Here is a 19,563-nt window from a genome sequence, read left to right as displayed (position 1 = left end):
TCATTGACACAAGTTATCTCTTGATTTGCCTTGGCAAGGGCTAGTGCAGTTGGCCCACAAGCTTCAGGTTTCTCCTGTCTCTGCCTCCCACTGCAGTAGAGATGATGGGGCTACAGACAAGTGCACCACTTTGTATCAGTTCAATCTCTCATGGACAATCTTGCACTATGCTAGAAATAAGAGTAGTCTTTAGGAATCAGAGAAGAGAAAAATATTTTTATAAAGAAATTTTATTACATAATTTCTGTATACAACAAATATAGGAAAAAGGTTTTTTAATTAAAAGTTTCATGACATATTTCAAAAGTTTTGAACTGTTGGGGAGAAAATTATTAAAAAGTTTTCTAAGTTAAGAGTCATATATAATCTGTAAAAGAAATTATAATGCTTTGATCACTTTTCATATTTGAAGCAAGACATTTTAAACACAACAAATTGCTGTGTAATTTGCATTGAGAATTTTCATACATCTAAGAAGTGAAAAGTTTAAATACATAGAAATACAACAGATATTACTGCTTCTTATCTGTTCTCTATGACCATATGGACATATTTTCTTCTTAAAAGCAAAATTTCACATTGTCCATTGGTACAGTAAGAGCATGAATACAGAGAAGGGAAACCCATGTATTTCCTATGTTAAATGGCAAAACTCCCACAGATCACATACACCTCACCATATTGACTCAGCTCACTGCACTCCATATCCTGCAAAAATAAATCTAGTGCTTGACAGCTGACATTATTGCTCACTGACGTTTTAGTAATATATTTCTTTAACATAAGACAGAAATATACTGAAATTTGATATCACTTAAACCCAAAAGAAATCTGGAATTAAATCACAGGCATACATCCCACATTTTCTTTTTCCTTCAGTGGGTGTTTCAGTTTGCTTAAAGTTGGTGCTAGACAAGACTGGCTTTCCTTAAAGAAAATACTAAAGATTAGAAAAGGAAGGTTTGAGTTTTTACCAATTGTTTAGGGAATTTTTTTTGGATGTTTTGAGGGAAATGCTAAATCCTACCATAAAAATAAAGGAAAAATGACAGTCCAGAGTCTATGGGAAAAGAGAAGAAACCCTCATTTATTTTGTCTGCTTCAACACTGTGACCTTGGACAGGACACCATGCAGCTGGTTGGGGAGGGCTATGTGCATATGTGAAGGATGGGCGGCAGGCTGTGACAATGCCATGTGAAATCTGTTTCTTTCTTTATCACTTTACATGGTATCCTTCATAAAGTTGGGGAAGAATTTTAGGATGGTGAGGCTACTGGTGGCCAGTCTTATCTTAAATTTTATACCTTATTTCTAGAAAAGAGGAAAGCCTGCTAATTCCAGGGGGATTCTTTAATGGATGAAACATCTGGAACATCTTTATGCCCAGACAACTTATCTGAACATCCAAATAAGAGCATGACTCCTCTGAAACTGCATGCTAGTCAAACCACCAGGATGTCAGGGCTTCCAAGAGATGCCTAAAGAAGTGTGGAAGCTTCCAGACATGGCCACTCTCACTCACATTTATTTGTCACAAATTTTCATTCTTACTTCCCATCATGACTTTACAATTGTATCCATTCTTACTTTTGTCTTGATGCTTACAAAGAAAGCTATCAGTCTTCATAAGTTACCAAAAATTTAGCAAAATAAATATCTTTAGAAACTATATTTCAAGATTAGCATTCAAATTTATAAACACAATGTTTATCAGTCACACATACCTTCATACCTGCTTATAGCAATATCAACTTATATCAGCATTGTCCAAACCGGTGAAAAGCTTATTGTGCAAAATGATGCCCAGTTCACCAGAGTAAATATTATAAAGCAACTGAGCAGAGCTTCTCAAAGTAAAACCAGCCATATTGCTACAAAGAGAAAAAATTCTGGTTCTTGGCCCAACTGTTTCCATACCAATCAACTAAGACAACCTTTCTTCTTTCCATTTCAAATGCCTAGAAAACTTCAGGCTCTGAGGCAATTAGAACCAGATCAGAGTAATTTTACAACACTGATCTTAATTGTATAGCAATATAGTAATTTTGCCCTGAGAGTGTCAATACATTTACAAATATATGAGTCCTATTGCATACATGAAGATCTAGGCACAAAGAGGCTAAATGGCTTGTCCCTTGTCACATAGCAATTAAGTGTCAGGTGTGGAAGTTGTGCTTGGCTACTTATGTTTTAATAACCAACATCTGTCCACAGTGACTTGAAGCTCTGTGTATAAGGTTCCCACTTTGGTTTCTATATGATGCCTGTAGTATCCTGTCAGCTTTTCTGACAAGCACTGGATTTTTTAGTACTCAAGACTTCATGCTTGGTCTTCTCTGTTTTCTGTCATGTCTACTGCCTTGATGAAGTGTGTTGTCCCCAACATTTTATTTTACACAGGAGAATTTACCAAAATGTCCTTCCAGATACAGCTGGTATTAGGTGTGGAAAGAAGGTCTGATAAAAAGGCATCAGGCAGGTAGTTCTTTGTGAACTTCAGACAAAATGGGGCTCAACATTTTACAGTTGTCTTACATTCCAATGCTTTCAGTGGAAAATAAAATAAAGGCTGACCATGAGGTGCTGTTTACTTCTCAGCCACAACACTCAGTGCGCCTCTCAGATCTGGCAACAATTTAACATAAGGAAAGACTTTAGACCTTCACACCCTGCGAGTGAAAAAAAAAAAAAAAAAAACACCACCTTAGCTCAGACTTTCCACAAAGCCAAGAAATCTCCTAAGACATCACTCCATCTTTACTTGAGGCGGATCTGTACAAAAGCCTAATACTGTGTGTCTGAAATCCCTGCACTTCCCACCTCTGCTCTGTAACTTGTACAGAAGATTTCTATTCAGTACTGAAGACCAAGCAGCCACTGTCTCTTAATCAAAAGGGGGTAAAACTACAAAAAAACAACAAAAGAAAGTGTATATTGAAAGGAAATAATGATAAAGCTATGTAAGTGGTTTGTGAGGAAGTCTCAAAAAGTTCTCTTCCATTGCAAAAGCTAGAAACAGTTCCAGGTCTAGTGAACAACAAAACACAAGGATGGGCAAGGCCTCTTTAAGCGAAAGAAGAAAAAAATATCAACAGCACAAACTGCCCTTATTGTTTCTGAAAAAATAGATCTATTAAGATAAACAACTTTGACTTTCTCTTCTATCAGCTGTGGATTAAGTACACTTTGTCTCCGTCACTCCTCATGGCTACAGCTCTGCTCTGTCTGCTGGCGCTGGCGCTGGGCTGCTGGCCCCATTGCCTCCTTCTGGCCCGCTGCTGTCCGCAGGTGTAAAAGACAAGGACGCTGAATTGATGCAGTATCTTTTGCCAGTTGGACGAGGGCCATCATCAAAAATGTGCCCAAGATGAGCACCACACTGCAAGAGAAGAATGACAGGTAAGGCAGAGTGCATACAAAGCGGGCTTCAAGGGGAACCCACAGCAAGCAAGTCAAATGGATGGGCAGCTTGTGCAGAAATGACGGAGAGCATCCTGTGTGATTTCTAATCTGCCTGTCGATAGCTGAGAGATGGTTTCTGGCAGGCTTTGCACCACATGCTGAGAACAAAAACACTGGAATTGTGCGTATCAGAAATCATTTAGAAGCCACTGTATTTTTTGATCTGTGAAGTCTCTCAGCTAGCTGAAAAACGACTGCAGTAATTTTATGAATTGAATTGACCCTTGATCTCCCCTTGTAAGGAACAGGGCAGAATAACCTTCTCCCTATTGCCCAGCATTATTTTTGGCTTTGGATGGGTGGGTTTCAGATATGTAGAAGTCCGCTGTAAAAGATACTGTTTAACTGGCCATGACAGAGGTGATGTTTGCTTTCATGGGCAGTAAAACTTAACATCAGACAAGCATTGGATGTTCTTGGAACCCAAAGAAGCAGCAGCAAGAATCAGTAGATTTATGTCCCAGTCACCAAGGCTGCAAGTGTGGCACGTGGAAATGTGTCTGGCCCATGCAGTTGCTTTTTCTTAGCTTCCAATAGGTGGAGTGTCACACTGGCTTCTATGTGGAGATGGAGGAGGCTGTTCTGCTAAAACCAATGCTACTGACTAGGAAAGAAGAAAAAGACACAGTGTTCAAAGAGACTGAAGGTAGGACAGCTGGTTATAAGGGAGTATAAGAGAGATCTGGTCCAAGTTCAGCTTCTTCACACAAGCCTCCTCACTGAATAAAGGCCTCCACTGGTTACCCTGGCCTCTTGGAGGCTGGGTATGGTTCCAGGAGATGATGGCATGTACCATACTCACATATCTCTTACTTCTCACCAAGGATGGGGAAGCAGACAGTGACATTAGTACGCCATGCTCAAACAGCCTATGCAAATACATACTGTGTCATGTGACAAAGAAGCCAAAGGGTAGAATAAATGACTTCCACTCACTCATTCGGTAGTTCCAAGCACTGTCCCAGACTCGAATGATGTTGGCAACAAGCCTTGGCCTCAAGAGAGTGTACAAACCAGAAGGAGATGTTGATGATACACAAGAAAGTAAGTAAACCATAAAGTCTGGCCAGTAGAAATAAAGCTAAGGAGGGGGAAATGGGCATGAAAAAGATGGGGAAGTGTCAGAATATACAAAGCATCCCTGGATGACTCTGGTGAAAAAAGTGGCTGTCTAGCAGAGTGCATTTCAAATAGAGGAAAGACTTATGCAGGGGTATGATGGGAAGGGTTGTAGATGATTTATTAATTCTTCTCTAAAACACTTATAAATTGAATGGGAAGTATGAATTGACAAGGGACCAAGTACAGATGATGAGAGAAATGACAGAATGCTCATTATGATGGAAAGAACTAGAATCCCAGTTTCTCCACTGAAAGTGCTAGCATCAATTCTCTAGGGTTCTCTAGTTATTAATAAATAGAAAAAACTGACTATATGGCACTTACATGTTAAAAGTACATTCTTATTTTACTGCCAACACAATGTTAGCTTATTAAAAACTAAAAATGAACTCTGAACTGGTTTGTTCTATTGCCTGGAAAATATGAAACAGGCCTAAAAAACAAATCTTGCATTATTTTGCCACATTCTACACAGGTTTAGGTAATATCAAAGCTGACAGCTTAGATTGCTTTTCCTTTCTATACACAACTGAAGCCAAATTTTCAGGCATCAGCCACTAAGATGCACCAGCAAAACTCCATATGCTTACCCAATGAAGACAGAGAAACACCAATTTCTGCCAAAACATCCAGGGTGCAGGCCCACAGGAACTAGTGCTCCTGTGATCACTATGTGTGCAGTTACTGATCTCATGTGTGGTTCTGGCACTTTGATCACTAGGCATCCCAGAGGTGAGTTTTTCACATAAAAGCTTTAGATAGGTTGAATGTGTGTGCATAGGTGTTTATTGAGAAAACATAGCTATAAAATAAATAGGTCTGCTTTTATTACCCACCTCAAATATATTGAGAAAACAGTTCTACCTACACTACCCCCCCACAAAAATGTGTAGTAAGTATATACTTAAGTCATTTAGGAGGATTATGCGGTCTTCATTACCCACAGCATATTTCAGAAATCTAAACTACAGTAATTTAATGTGTTGAATTGAGATGAATTTTAATCTGTACTTTTATTTGCTAATCTGGAACAAGTCCTCTGGTTAAATAGAAAGGAAAATACAAATTCTATATGTAACCCTTATAGGAAAAAAAAAAAGCATAGTTAAGGAAAGGCAACAAAAATCATTTTCAAACAATTATATGCAGCAGGGTAGGATACGGTAATCACCTGAAAGAAGGTGTGAATCCCCTAAAAATGGCAGTGATAAGTTCATGATGTTCATCACAATATGTTTTGAAAGATTCACAGCAAGCTTAGATTATGGAGGGTGGAGCAGGTGTTCCCTTCTTCCTATCTTTACTACCACAAAGGTACCCACCCACCGCCTGCACAATGGCAAGGCTGGGTCTCTTTGGGGAGACTAACCACACAGTGTGTCATTTCAGCTTCCTCTGAGGTATGCCTAATTTCCAATAAAGGACTATAACTGAGTTTAAGATCATGAAGCCCTAAAGGACCCTCCCAGAGGGCACTGCACATGGAGCCCATTCTCTCCAGCTTCTAGCCCTAGAGGCTGGGATGATGAATGGAAGTTGTCAGTGATGCATTGTTTTCTTAGCTGCCTGTGAGCTCTGCCTCCCTGGCCCCAATCAACTGGCAATGCACTGGGATCTCTCAGCACACCTGGTTTGTAACTGAAGCAAACTGGTTGCCCAATGAAGAAATCTCTGAAACCTGCTGTTAATGATTTCATCCAAAATGGAATCTCTAGTGTGTGTTTCAAAAGTTAACTTTTAATAGTTATGCAGTAAGTACCTGCCACACCTGAATATTCTAGAACTTGTTCTGGAAAGGCATGAGATAATTATATAAAAGAATAAATTTTAATTCTCACAGGAATCCATTATCACTTAAATCTCCTACTCAGGAATGTAGCAAATAAAGGGCTTGCAAAGAACCAAAGGACAAGACCTCCTAACAAAAAGTGACTGAGAATCATAGTTAGGATAATTCCTTAAAAATCTGACTGCAATTCTCAAACGTGGACATGAGAAACACAAGTAGTGTATTCAACACAGTTGCATATTTCTGCACTGACGTATTTCCCACTGTCCTAGAGGGTTTTCTCCTGACTGTGCATGGGATGTTTGGGCGTTATTATTGTCATTTTTCTCTTAAGTGTTTGATCTACAGCATGAAGCAGTTTCAAAGCAGGGCTTTTACACTTGGGCACATAGGGCAAGCTGGGAAAGAGAAAACTATTTTAAGAATAAAAGTAATTTACTCTGCCAGTAGTATTCTGTTTTCTCCCATGGTTATTGAAGACATTTGTGTGTAAGGAGGGGCTCCTTTCTGCTGTGCTTATGATACTCATCTTTTGTCAAGGAAATGGTTGTGATATATCAGTTTATCGTTATGATTTTACAAAAAGATCAAGAAAAAGAGAGAAGGGCTGACTCAGAAGCCTCGGTGTAACACATGGGTATCTTCAACCATCAAAAATATCAGTCATCTTCTGCAGAAGATTAATAAAGTTGGAATTTTACAAAACTGCTTAACTTTTGAGAAATTCTTTGTATTGGTGGATATTCACCTTTCTGTTGATTGGGCTAGCTTAGGATAAATTAATAACAATCTGAAACAAACTGAAGGGAGCCTGTGACAGAATCCACTAGCAATAGCAACAGTAACAAATAGATCCCAACTTGGGTAAACTTCCTTAAAGATTATCACAGAAAGTTAAGTGACTCACCCCATTTGCTCCTGATAGAGAATTTTGATCTGAAGGAGGAAGAAATTGCCAAGTCTCTCCAGGAGGGACTTACTTTGCCAAGCTACAGTGTCTACCACGCAGTTCTTAAGCTTTGCACTGAGCTTGAAATGCCAGAAAAAGTATGCTTAGCAGGCTGGATGATAGAGAAGCTACCAGCAATCACTCAGCAGCTACTGAAAGTGGAATAGAAGCAATGTGTCTCCCTATTATCTCATTTAATAAAGAGTCAAACACTTCAAATATGAGCAATGATGGGAATGGAAAAGAATCCTGGGAGGAACAGGCCCATGCCAGCTCTTATACAGGCAGAACCTAAGGATAACAGTTAGAAACCTTGACCTTTAGCCATTTTTCTGTGAACATGACCTAATCTTGGCATAGACTCTTTGATCACTGTAGGACACCTTCATGAAGGACTTTCCCTGACTATTTCTGAGATTGTCCTTATGCCTGGCATGGGAAGTTTATTACAACTGTGAATTATAAGAATTAGTCACAAGAGTGAAAGTAGTCCTATAACAGACTTAAAGGTAGCTTTACAAAAAGACAGAATCATTAACTTTAACAGACCTTTACTTAGCATCACAAACCTGAACCACAGGTTACAGTGTCCTGCCTGCAGTTACCTATGTCAAATATTATAGCTTCTTCAGTGTCTAATCTCAACTTATTTCTGTGATAGCTATTAAATCATCAATTATTAATTCCAGTAAACTGAAAACTGAGTTGCATTAAAGCAACTGCTGGGGAATTAAGGAAATTTAAGTTTTTAATATTAATATGACTCTTGCCAGTGTCCTTGGGTACAGCCCAATAGAGAGCTCTGAAGCCAAACTTCCTAAATGCAAGCAAGTTTCAGCTCTGTCACTTCCATCCACATAAAAGTACTCTAGTTCAACTAACCTCTTTGTGCCTTAGCTTCCTCCACTGTAAATCATGGAAGAATGACAACTCCTACTATGTGCAGTTGCTGTAAGTATGGGCCCAGGAAGACTTTAAAAGTGCTATGGCCATGCATGGTAAGTGTAAACCTTTAATCTCAGTACTTAGGAGGCAGAGATAGGAAGATTGCTATGAGTACAATGCCATTCTGAGACTACATAGTGAATTCCATACATAGTGAATTCTGGGCTAGAATGAAGCCCTACCCATTGCCTCTTCCCCATAACTGATGGCTACCCCCATAATGCATGACCCACAAACCCCATGGGGCCCCTTCAGAAGGGGGAGGACAGGGATGAAGGCAAGGATGCTACCAACATGTGCTGTTTACACACTAAGTATGTATGTAACTAATAAAGAAAAAAAGGTTTAAAATAAAAGCTGTTACAGAGGGCTGGAGAGATGGCTTAGCAGTTAAGCGCTTGCCTGTGAAGCCTAAGTACCCCGGTTCGAGGCTCGGTTCCCCAGGTCCAATGTTAGCCAGATGCACAAGGGGGCGCATGCGTCTGGAGTTCGTTTGCAGTGGCTGGAAGCCCTGGCGCACCCATTCTCTCTCTCCCTCTATCTGTCTTTCTCTCTATGTCTGTCACTCTCAAATAACTAAATAAAAAATGAACAAAAAATATTTTTAAAAAAAAGCTGTTACAGAGACTGGAGAGATTGCTCAATGGTTAAGGTGCTTTCCTGAAAAGCCTAAGGACCTGAGTTTGATTCCCAAGTACCCACATAAAGCCAGATACACAAGGTAGCACATGGGTCTGGAGATCATTTGCAGTGGCTAAAGGACATGGCCTGCCCATTCTCATTCATATTTTCTCCCTCCCTCCCTCCCTTCCTCCCTCCCTCCCTCCCTCCCTCTCTCCCTCTCTTTCTCTCTCTGCTTCTTTCCCTCTTGCTCTCATAAATAAATAAATAATTTTAAAAAGTAGTTTAAAAATGCTGCTATGCCACCTGTGTCCAGTCAAATTAAATTAGAGTGCCTGGAGATGAAACACAGCATTAGAAAATTTATCTATCATGTTCAGACTCATTCCTGAGGAGCAAGAGAGAGCTGAAAATGTGTTACATAAAATGTGAAGACTGCTTTTTAAGGGAAAAGATAGCCTTCATATTTGGAAGATAGTAAACTTGCCAGCCTTTTTTTTTTTTTTTTAATTGAAAACAGAAGTTCATCACATGGTCAGGTTCAAACCAATCTCCCTCCCTATTTGGCAATAAATATGCCACCTACTCCCTAAGAATCTTGTGCCTGGTAAAGGGACATAAAGACAAATGGATAAAGGACAAGCAGAAGAATCCTGAGGGAGGCCCCTGTGGTGGTCACTCCATTGTTACAGCGGGAGATTATGCCCTGTTTACCTTGATCTCTGCAACAGGCATCTCCCTGCAAAAGCCTCTTAGGTATCAGGAAATGTAAATGTCAATGCCACAGTATTCAAACTGTACCTTTCACTCATTAAAATCCGATTGGACTGGACTATCTACTGTAGAGTGTGTCATTGCTCTTATTTTGTGTGCACAGAAGTTTCAGCTATGCCTCTGGGTTTATCCTCACAAGTCTCTCAACCCATTAAATAGTTTTTCCTCTTCTTCAAAATATACTAACTTCCTCCCTTAGAGCCAGCATTAGTTTTGCTGGAGAATCATGGAACAGAACTAATTAGAATATTCTCAGAAATGAAGACATGTGTACATACTAGTAGAAGCAGAGAAAGAGTTACCTTGTGGTCATATCTGCCACCGCCCATCTCTAACCTCTACCAGGAAAAGCCATGTCTAGGACTGATGAGATGGCTGAGCAGTTAAGGTGCTTGTCTGTAAAGCCTAAGGACCCAGGTTTGATTCCCAAGTGCCCACATAAAGCCAGCTGCACAAAGTAGCACATCCATCTGGAGTTTGTTTGTAATGGCTGGAGGCTCTGGTACACCCATTCTCATTCTCACTGTCTCTGTTTCTCTTTCAACTAAGTAAATAAACAAAAAGCCATGACTACAGTCATTATTGTTTGGATCACAGCATTTGCATAGAAATGAAGGCAGAAGGAGATTATCAATACAATCTGGATACATAGTGAAATCTGCACATGCCCCCTCATGGACCACTTCCTGCTATACTGAATTAAATAAAGAATTATTTCCTATCAATGATTTTGCTTTATAATGTTGAAGCCAATGACTGACATTTCATTAGATTTGCTAAACACCTGACTGTGGTATCATTCAGACTTGTAAAAGACTTCGCCATGCTTTTCTGTCCTTTTGTGAATAGTCATTGGCACTCATTGCTAGGCTTAGTACAACCAGGAGCACTAAAACTGTCTGCAATGCAGATTGAGCAGCCTACTGGGTATTCAAGTGGGTCCACTGACCTGTGAGCAGCTTGTTTCCACCCTGTGCATCCCATAGGAGAAATCATCTGTGAATGTGATCACCTCAGAACTGATCACATCATGAAAGGAAGGCCAACCTGGAATACAGTGGATATAAGAACAAAACGGGGGGGGGGGGGGGAGGGGAGAGAAAGAGAGAATGGGGGGAGGAATACCATGGATTAGAATACAATTTAAAAGTAATATGAAGTAAATAGTGTAAATCCTTAGCATTGACTAATTCTTAACTTTTATAACGTGGAATAAAAGGTTAAAGCTGAAAGATAATATATTAGCAAGAGTGTAATTACATATAAGAATAAGACTTTTCTAACGGATTATAATTCATTGGGGGGGTTTGTTTACTGAGACAGTCTTGGATCTTCCAATGGTTTTCTAGAGCATTCCTAAACTTAGAAAGCTCTCTGTTACCATTCTCTCTTGTATTTAGAGTCACTGGAAATGTGAAACACTATTCATCTTCCATTCTGACATTTTCCATAAGCAATCAATTGGTCTGATGTTACCATTTCAGTAATACCATGTGTACTAGTTACCTTCCTGTTGCCCTGAATACCTGACCAGAAGCAACTTAAGGAAGGAAAGGGTTTATTTTGGAACATATTTCGAGGGTTTCTATATTCCAGTATAGTAGGGAAAGCATGTCAGTTCACTTATCACACATTACAGCCAGAATCAGGAAGCCAAGAGGAAGAATAGGAAGTGGAGCCCCCCAGTGACCCACTTCTTCCAACAAGAATTTACTTCTTCAGTGTTTTACAACTTGCCCAAATAGCACCACTAGTTGGGAATCAAGTGAAACACACTGAGTCTTGGGGGACATTATACATTCAAATCACTACATTCTACTCTTGGCCCTCAGAAGTTCATGGCTATCTCATGATGCAAAATGTATTCATTTCCACTTAAAACATCTCTATAGTTTTTAATAGTTCCCACACTGTTAAAAAGTCCAAAGTATGCTGCTAAGTGTGGTGGCACATGCCTTTAAATCCAGCACTTGAGTGGTAGAAAAAGGTAGGTGGATTGCTGTGAGTTTGAGATTATGTAGTGAATTCTAGGTCAGCCTGGGTTAGAGCGAGACCCTACCTCAAAAAACAAAAGAAAGAAAGAAAGAAAGAAAGAAAGAAAGAAAGAAAGAAAGAAAGAAAGAAAGAAAGAAAGAGAAAGAGAGAGAGAGAAAGAAAGAAAGAGAAAGAAAGAAAGAAAGAGAGAGAGAGAGAGAGAGAGAGAGAGAGAGGGAGGGAGGGAGGCAGGAAGGCAGGAAGGCAGGAAGGCAGGAAGGCAGGCAGGCAGGCAGGCAGGCAGGCAGGCAGGAAGGAAGGAAGGAAGGAAGGAAGGAAGGAAAATTCAGAGTATGATCTCAGACCCAAGGCAATTGCTTAACCAGTGCATTTTGAAATTTAAAAAAAATGATATGCTTCCTACATATAATGGCACAAAGTAAACATTCTCATTCCAAAAGCAAGGAATTGGGGAACAGCAAGGAAGCACTGAAACACAGCAAGATCAAAAGCCAGCAGGAAAACACCAAATCCTGCAGCTCCATGTCTGGTATTTTGGACTAGTGACTAAATCATCTGGGCTCCAAAAACCTTGGATAGCTTGGCCCTCTAGCTCTTTTAGGCTGGCTATGCTCTGAGCCTTTAACTTTTCATGGAAGATATTCCATGGTCCTGGCAACCTCAATATCCTGGAGTCTCTCTCCATTGCAACTTAGAGCTCACCTTCATAGCTTCAAGCAGTGACCTCTTAGGGACTCTCCAGAGTGATTTTAATCCTGCCACACATTGCCTGGCCTCAGGTACTCTCTGGAACCACAGTGTACACTCACAACCTCTTCAATGTTGCATTTTTTCATGCCTTGTAAAACCAGTATCATGTGAATGATATTGCTAAATTCTGCTGCCAGCTTGGGATGAAGCCCTCTTGGACCACAGTAGCAGTTTCTGTGTGCTGATCATGGGAAAGAAAAGGAACTCCTCCAGCATTTTCCCCTTCATGCTGTCTTCTTTCAAAAGAATTTGCAGAGGCTGGAGAGTTGGCTTGGTGATTAAGGGACTTGCCTGTAAAGCCCAAGGACACAGGCTCAACTCCTCAGTACCCACCAAAGTCAGATACACAAGGCAGCGCAGGTATCTGGAGTTTGTTTGCAGTGGCTGGAGGACCTAGTGTTCCCATTCTCTATCTGCCTCCTCCATCTCTAAGTAGATAAAATAAATAAAATAATTGTAGTTTTATAAGCTAGAGCCTTCAGTGGGTGAGGTCTTGGCTTTAGGGCATCTTTTTTAAAATTTATTTTTATTAGATATGGACATACTTAGTATGTAATCAACACATGTTGGTACCATCATTTCCCTCATCCCTGCTACTTTTCTAAAGAGTCCCCCCTCCTTGGGGATGCAGGTTAACCCCATGAAAATTGTGGGTTATGCGTCGTGGGGCAGCAGCCAGTTATAGGAGATAGGCAACATCTCTGTGCACAATGTCCTAATTTGTGGCTCTAACAATCTTTCTGCCCTCTCGTCTACAAAATTCCCTGATCCATGTTGGGTATATTTTAAGTTTATTTCAGTGATGGGCACTTAGGAGCCTCTGGATCTCTAGTTTGGTAGGTGTTGAGTTTCCTCAGAGTTTATCTCCTTCACCCTTGTGTTGATATTAGATTCACTAAGAAAGCAGAATTCTTGCTCATTTCCCTTCTTATTGTCCCAGTGCAGAGCAACAGGTTTCTATTTAATGATAATTCTCTCTTTAATAATTATAGCTTTTTTAGCACTAGCATGCTCCTTGTGGAAAATTTCAAACATGCTTCTTTCCTTGACAAATGGTACATTTTTATCTTTTCTTGGCTTGTTGCTTTCATTGTAGGTCTGAGTAAGTGCAGCCAGAAAACTCATAGACTCAATGCTACTTTATCTTAAAATTTCCTCTATCATACAAACTAGACCATTACCTTTAAGTTCAGGCTCACCTCAAATTCTCAGGAAATAGGCAGAATGCATCTAGTTTCATTGCCAGAATATCACTGCATCTAACTTACTTCCCCAAACAGTCCTTGTTCCCCTCTGAACCCTCATGAGTCAGCCTCTAGTGTCCATGTTTCTCCTAGAATTCAGGTCTTCCAAACTTCCACCAGATTGGCCCATTAATCTCTGTTTATAGTATTCAAGGACTTTTCTACTCAAAGTTGCAGACTCCTCCACATTCTTCCTGCAAACCAGTTCTAAAGACCTACAAACCACATGGTCAGGCTTATTGCAGTACCTCCCCATTTCTTGGTACCAATTTTCTGTGTTAGTTTTCTTCTTACAGTTGTGATCAAATACCTGACCAGAAGCAAGTTAAAAAAGCAAAGGATTTATTCTGGCTTACAGTTTCTAAGTGAGAGTCTATCACAGTAGGGGATGCAAGGAAGGCTGGCTCATCCTATTGCAGCCAAGGACAGGAAGCAGAGAGTAAATACAAAGTGGGATCATGCTAGAAAACCTTAAGGTGTGTACCCAATGACCTACTTTCTCCCTTTCTCCTAAGCGTTCAACAACCTTCCCCCAACAGCACTACCAGCTGGGGAACAAGTGTTCACAAATATACGTCTATGGAGAATGGGTCACAGTCAAACTATACTACCATGCTTGTTTAGAAAACACACTTCTCAATGCGTAGTTTGGATAGTTTTTAAGACAATAAAAATGAAAGTCCTATTGTCTCTATGTCAATCTAATTTGTTTTCTAGCATAAGGTGTACCTGGAGCATAGTATATGTTTTGTGGGCAAATTCATAGCTATATTCCTCAGGCATCTCTAAGTAGCACTGTTTATCACACAGCATATTTTTTTCTAATTTTAATTCATTCTAATAATTTCTAAAACATGTGCAATTTTTTGTTTGTTTTTTCAAGGTAGGGTCTTGTTCTAACCCAGGCTGACCTGGAATTTAGTCGGTTGTCTCAGGGTGGCCTTGAACTCAGGGCAATCCTCCTACCTCTGCCTCCCAAGTGCTAGGATTAAAGTAGTGTGCCACCATGCCCAGCTAAATATTTGCATTTTAAGAAAGGATGTACATAGAGCATATGGTTGTACTAATATTTTCTGTACACAGTGGGGTTTTTAACGCTCAGTACTTATGGACATGTTTTGCTTTCTGTCAAAGATGTGTGGACTTCCTTAAATCTTAATACCCAAATGATGGAAGAGGTGTGATTCTGCTGAATTGCTGCTGTAATTTTTTTTTCTTTTTTTCAGAAGGTAGATTATTCCTGCAGAAAGAAGGAAGCCCTTAAAAGCACAATCATCATGCTAATGCATGATAATAATGAAAGAAAACAGAATACAGATTTCAATTTGTTTGAAGCTAGTATAATTTCTAGCTTCAAAGAAATTAGTTTATGTCAAGTATTTATAAGAATTGTATTCAACCTCTTCATCTTCCAAGTCTATAAGAATGTAGTTTTCATAGTCAGTGCTAGATTTAACACCATGAGTTTAAACATTTTGCAATTCCTTGACTGGAGCTCAAGATTGCTTCAAACCAAAAAGAATGTCTTGTCCATATAGACTAACATTTTACAAATAAATTATGCTAATACTCATTAACATTCTTAGGAAAATCCACTTATCTCTATGTTCTAAATTCTAAAAAGGTCTGGAATATATTCTAGGCTGCACTGTTTGGTTTACAATGATGACATGACACATTTTGATATCATTCTTTGTCCAATGACAAAAGGGCCAACTGCTAGTGAAGACAAGTTTAGTGGTAATATTTAAGGATATTAAAAATATAATCATTTATCAAGGAAATGAAAGAATATACTGTGTGCTTTCCTTTTTATCCTTCTATGGTGTATCCCATTTGAATATTTTAAGACAACTAGTACTTGCGGAGAAGGCACACTTGATTCAGTAGTAAACAGATTTAAAAAATAAAAAATGCTTTCTAAATGTTTGTAGTTTTTGATTAGTGTTGCTGTCAGCTTTGCTCAGAGAAGCTTCTTTTTATTTTTATTTGTCTGAGAAAGTGCATGTCAGAGAGAGAAAGAAAGAGAGAGAGGAAGAGGCTAGAGGGGGAGAGAGAGAGCGAGCGAGCACCAGGACCTCTTGCTGTTGCGAATGAACTCCAGATACATGTATTTTGGCTTTACATAGGTACTAGGGAACTGAACCCCAGGCCATTAGGCTTTGGAAGCAAGTGCCTTTAACTGCTGAACTATGCCTAGCATCTTACTTTTTTTCAAAATGGACAACAATTACTACAGATGTTCACATTTAACTAACTGGTCAAAGTGCTAAGAATAAATGACTATTAAGTGCTTAGCCCTATTAGGACAACTCTATCAATCCCCTGTAAAGCTCAGATAACACTGAAGAAGAGAGAGAAAAAAGAATGTAAAAGTCAAACAACTGTGAGGAGTTCAGTGGAAAGCTATCTTCTGGACATGACATGTCCTTTGCTCTTAAGAACTCACAGCAGCTGTGGTTACCTGCATAAAATTGGGCCCATCTACAGTCTGTCATGGTTGGGGGAAAGATTCATAAAGTCCCATTCCTCCCTAAGCAGGTAATGGCTAGTTAATGGTTGCTTGGGTAAAAGAAGATATTTTTTGGAGTGGTATAGCCATTGGTAAATTGCTTATGTGCCAGTAAATAACCCCAGACCTATGCTCATGAAAGTAATCCTAACTAAACTTAGTAGGTTACCAAAAAAGACATCAAAGTAGAGAGAAGATTAGTCTGAAAGAATTCAGCAAGAATGGGAGGAAGACAAGAAAAGGCAACAGGAAGGTGAATATAATCAAAATATGTCTTATACATGCATAAAATTCTTTAAAAAAAAACACAAGATTCAGGAGTTTGTTGTTTTAAACAATAAAACTTGCCAAGCTTTCCCCTATTTTCCTCTTTCTAGAAGTCAAACTAGGTATATAGAGAGCTATATTTCCCCTCACTATGCTACCTCTGCATCTTACTTAGTTACTTACTTACTTACCTCTGCATCTACTTAGTTCATTCTGCTTATCCCACAGCCCTTGAGCTTCATTTGTCTTACAACCTACCTTCTTCTAGATGAGGTGATGAGCACCTCAAAAGTCCTCTAAATTCATTACCCTGAGCATTCTTACAGCCTCATAGTGGATGGCAGAGATGTACAGTGCAATTATTTACTAGCCTGATTTCCAATTAAACCTTAAACAAGCAAAGGCATGAATAATTACAGCATGCCACAGAAACCTAAAAGAAAGAAAAAAAAATATGTAATCATACTCCTTTCTGACAGACTCAATCAAGAAATCCAGACTAGTTTCTTTCTGCAGTATCCAATTTGGCTCAACCACTGCAGTTAAAGCTCTCCACTTGGATCAAGGTGTAGCTTCATTACATAGTTAGGGTGGCAGAAACAGGAAGGTCATCTGGACAACTCACTTTGCAGGACTTTTTAGAAGGGAGCAGAGATGAGTTATTTGGCAAGTTTACATAAGCAGTCAGTTGCAGAACCAGAGCTACAGTCTGATTATTTTGACATATTTTTGATTTGCTTTTGTAGTCTCAATACAAAGGCTATCTGGTTTTTTATTTGACTACTCTATCAGGAAGGAGGACACAAGTTTTAAAAAATGGGTTTAGGATCCTGCCTGGATTAGCTGATTGCTGCACTGACTCAGGGGCCCGTGGATATAAGCAGATAATAAGAGTCATAGCACTGACTTTTTCTCTTCTAGTGACTAAAATATTCAAAAGGGAAAATGTGGGAGACATTACACAAGTGAAGAAATACAGTTAGAAACATATATAAGTTTTTATTCATTTATCGAAACCACTACAAAGACACAGAAACTCATCCTTAGGTAAAAACATTGAGAAGACTGTCACTGATGTCTGGACCATCTTAACTAATAATTAAAATTACTTTCTAAAGAACTGGGAAGAAAAGAGACTGCTCTTAGGTACTTCAGTATACCATAAAGTCATGCATCTTGTCAATTTTAATCAAATATTCAAAAACATTTCCAAAAGATCATATTCAAGAAGAGAGTAGGGGCTGGAGAGATGGCTTAGCGGTTAAGCGCTTGCCTGTGAAGTCTAAGGACCCCGGTTCGAGGCTCGGTTCCCCAGGTCCCACGTTAGCCAGATGCACAAGGGGGCACACGCGTCTGGAGTTCGTTTGCAGAGGCTGGAAGCCCTGGCGCGCCCATTCTCTCTCTCTCCCTCTATCTGTCTTTCTCTCTGTGTCTGTCGCTCTCAAATAAATAAATAAATAAAGACTGCCTTTAAAAAAAAAAAAAGAAGAAGAAGAGAGTATATTGAGGTAGAGTAAAATTAAGTGGAAGTCCTCAAAAGATGTCAACATTGTTGGGAAACTATTGATGTTTGAACAGTTCGATTGTATGTGTTCATATAGTTTATTTGTATTACATTGGAAGGGATACTTTAAATTTTTCTATTAAAGACATTTCAAAACCCTCAATTTTCAGTATCATTTGGTATTGTGAAAAATGCAACTTTCAAATGTAATGTTCAATGTCATTCAAATCTTGATCAGTGGAGACTGATGAGAGAAACCATGTTGAAGACAATATAATGGCCTGTATGGAAAACATTTCTACAAAGAATTGTGGCTGACTTCTCCAGTCAGGCTAACAAAGGAGAGACTGCTGGGCTACTTTGCTGTGTGTCTCGGAAAAAGTAAAGTTCTATAGAAAGAGAAAGGTAAGTCCTTAATGACAATCAAGCTAAGAAGGACCTTCACCCAAGAATAAATTGTCTTATGGCAATGAACCCACAGTGATGACAGCACTTTGAAAGCGGAATTCCCTCATCATGTGAAAGTATTTAAAGGAGGAACTCTTCACTGCCGTAAAAATCCTCAAAGGAAACCCTGCCCCCACTGCTAATAATAAGGAAAGTGCTTCAAAGGGTGATAGGCAAAGACTGAAGCAATCTGCGTCTTGTTGAGAAAATTATCTTGAGCAAAAGGGTGGGGGAAGGGAAGTGTGTTTATGTCAGTTTTGACATTAAAGAAAGATCATCCATCCTCCTTTCTCTAGGCTTTTCCTTTTAGTCTTCTCATCCAACAAAACATTATTTGCTTTGGATGCATTCCACACACTTTCAAAAGAAAAGTCACGTGAAAAACCTGTGTAAACAGAGTGGGTTCACCCTAACCTCCAAATACATCCCTTTGTTTCCATTTGAGAAGGTTGAATTTGGGCCTATTGTCATTTCATTTCCAAGAATATAAACTGAACTTTTTAGATATCAGCCTACCACTACCAAGAATATCTTATTTTCAATAAAACATTCTTCTCTCATCTCCAGATAACAAATACACATGGCTACCATACCTGAAGCACACAAGGTGGCCAATGGCAGCTCTGCTCCAGTGTTGTCCAACCACAGGCCATGTTTGTCTGCAGGTATAATTTAGTATTTCTGTATAACATGAGCAAGGACATGCTCATTTATATCTCTACCAGGAGACCAAGTGGTCTAGATTATTGTCAGTAGCTCCTTGATGTTTACTACCATCTATATCACAGTGGATTGTGTTTTCACACGACAACAATTACTTCACCCTTACCTGCAATGCAGCCTGTACTGCTGCCCTGAGTCTTTTCCATATCCATACAGTGGCAGGGCACACACAGGCACACATACATAAAATTTTTTTTTAATGTATAGGGGAGTGAGAGTCATGCTCTCTAGACATCACACAGATGGAACGGCTTCAACTTATTTACAAACTGTTGCTAATTTTAGTAGTTCATTTTAAAATTTTTTGAAAAGAAGGAGGAAGAGGTAAAAATAGGGAGCTGAGAAAGTTTTTTTCTCAGGAAGCAGTTGCATTGAAACATCTAAAACTTAGTGCACACTAGTTAAGGAGCACACTGCTGCTGTTCAGTTTGGGGATCAGGCTTTGAGAGAAAGCAGCT

At 39.4% G+C, this 19,563-nt stretch overlaps 1 protein-coding gene across 2 annotated transcripts in view; it reads right to left on the bottom strand.

The window, feature by feature from the left end:
* Positions 1-212: 212 nt before the first annotated feature.
* Positions 213-19,563, bottom strand: part of Msrb3 (methionine sulfoxide reductase B3) — a 151,044-nt gene continuing 131,693 nt past the window's right edge. For both annotated transcript variants that reach the window (XM_045152860.1, XM_004650063.3), the window contains exons 5-6: positions 10,613-10,710; positions 213-3,380 (exon numbers count right to left, since the gene is read on the bottom strand). In XM_045152860.1, coding sequence (XP_045008795.1) covers positions 3,210-3,380; positions 10,613-10,710 — 269 coding nt within the window. In that variant the 3' untranslated portion in view covers positions 213-3,209. The remainder of the gene's footprint in view (positions 3,381-10,612; positions 10,711-19,563) is intronic.

Source organism: Jaculus jaculus, chromosome 6 (genome assembly GCF_020740685.1).
Source record: "Jaculus jaculus isolate mJacJac1 chromosome 6, mJacJac1.mat.Y.cur, whole genome shotgun sequence".
NCBI lineage: Eukaryota > Metazoa > Chordata > Mammalia > Rodentia > Dipodidae > Jaculus > Jaculus jaculus.
This window is presented reverse-complemented; position numbering and strand designations above follow the sequence as displayed.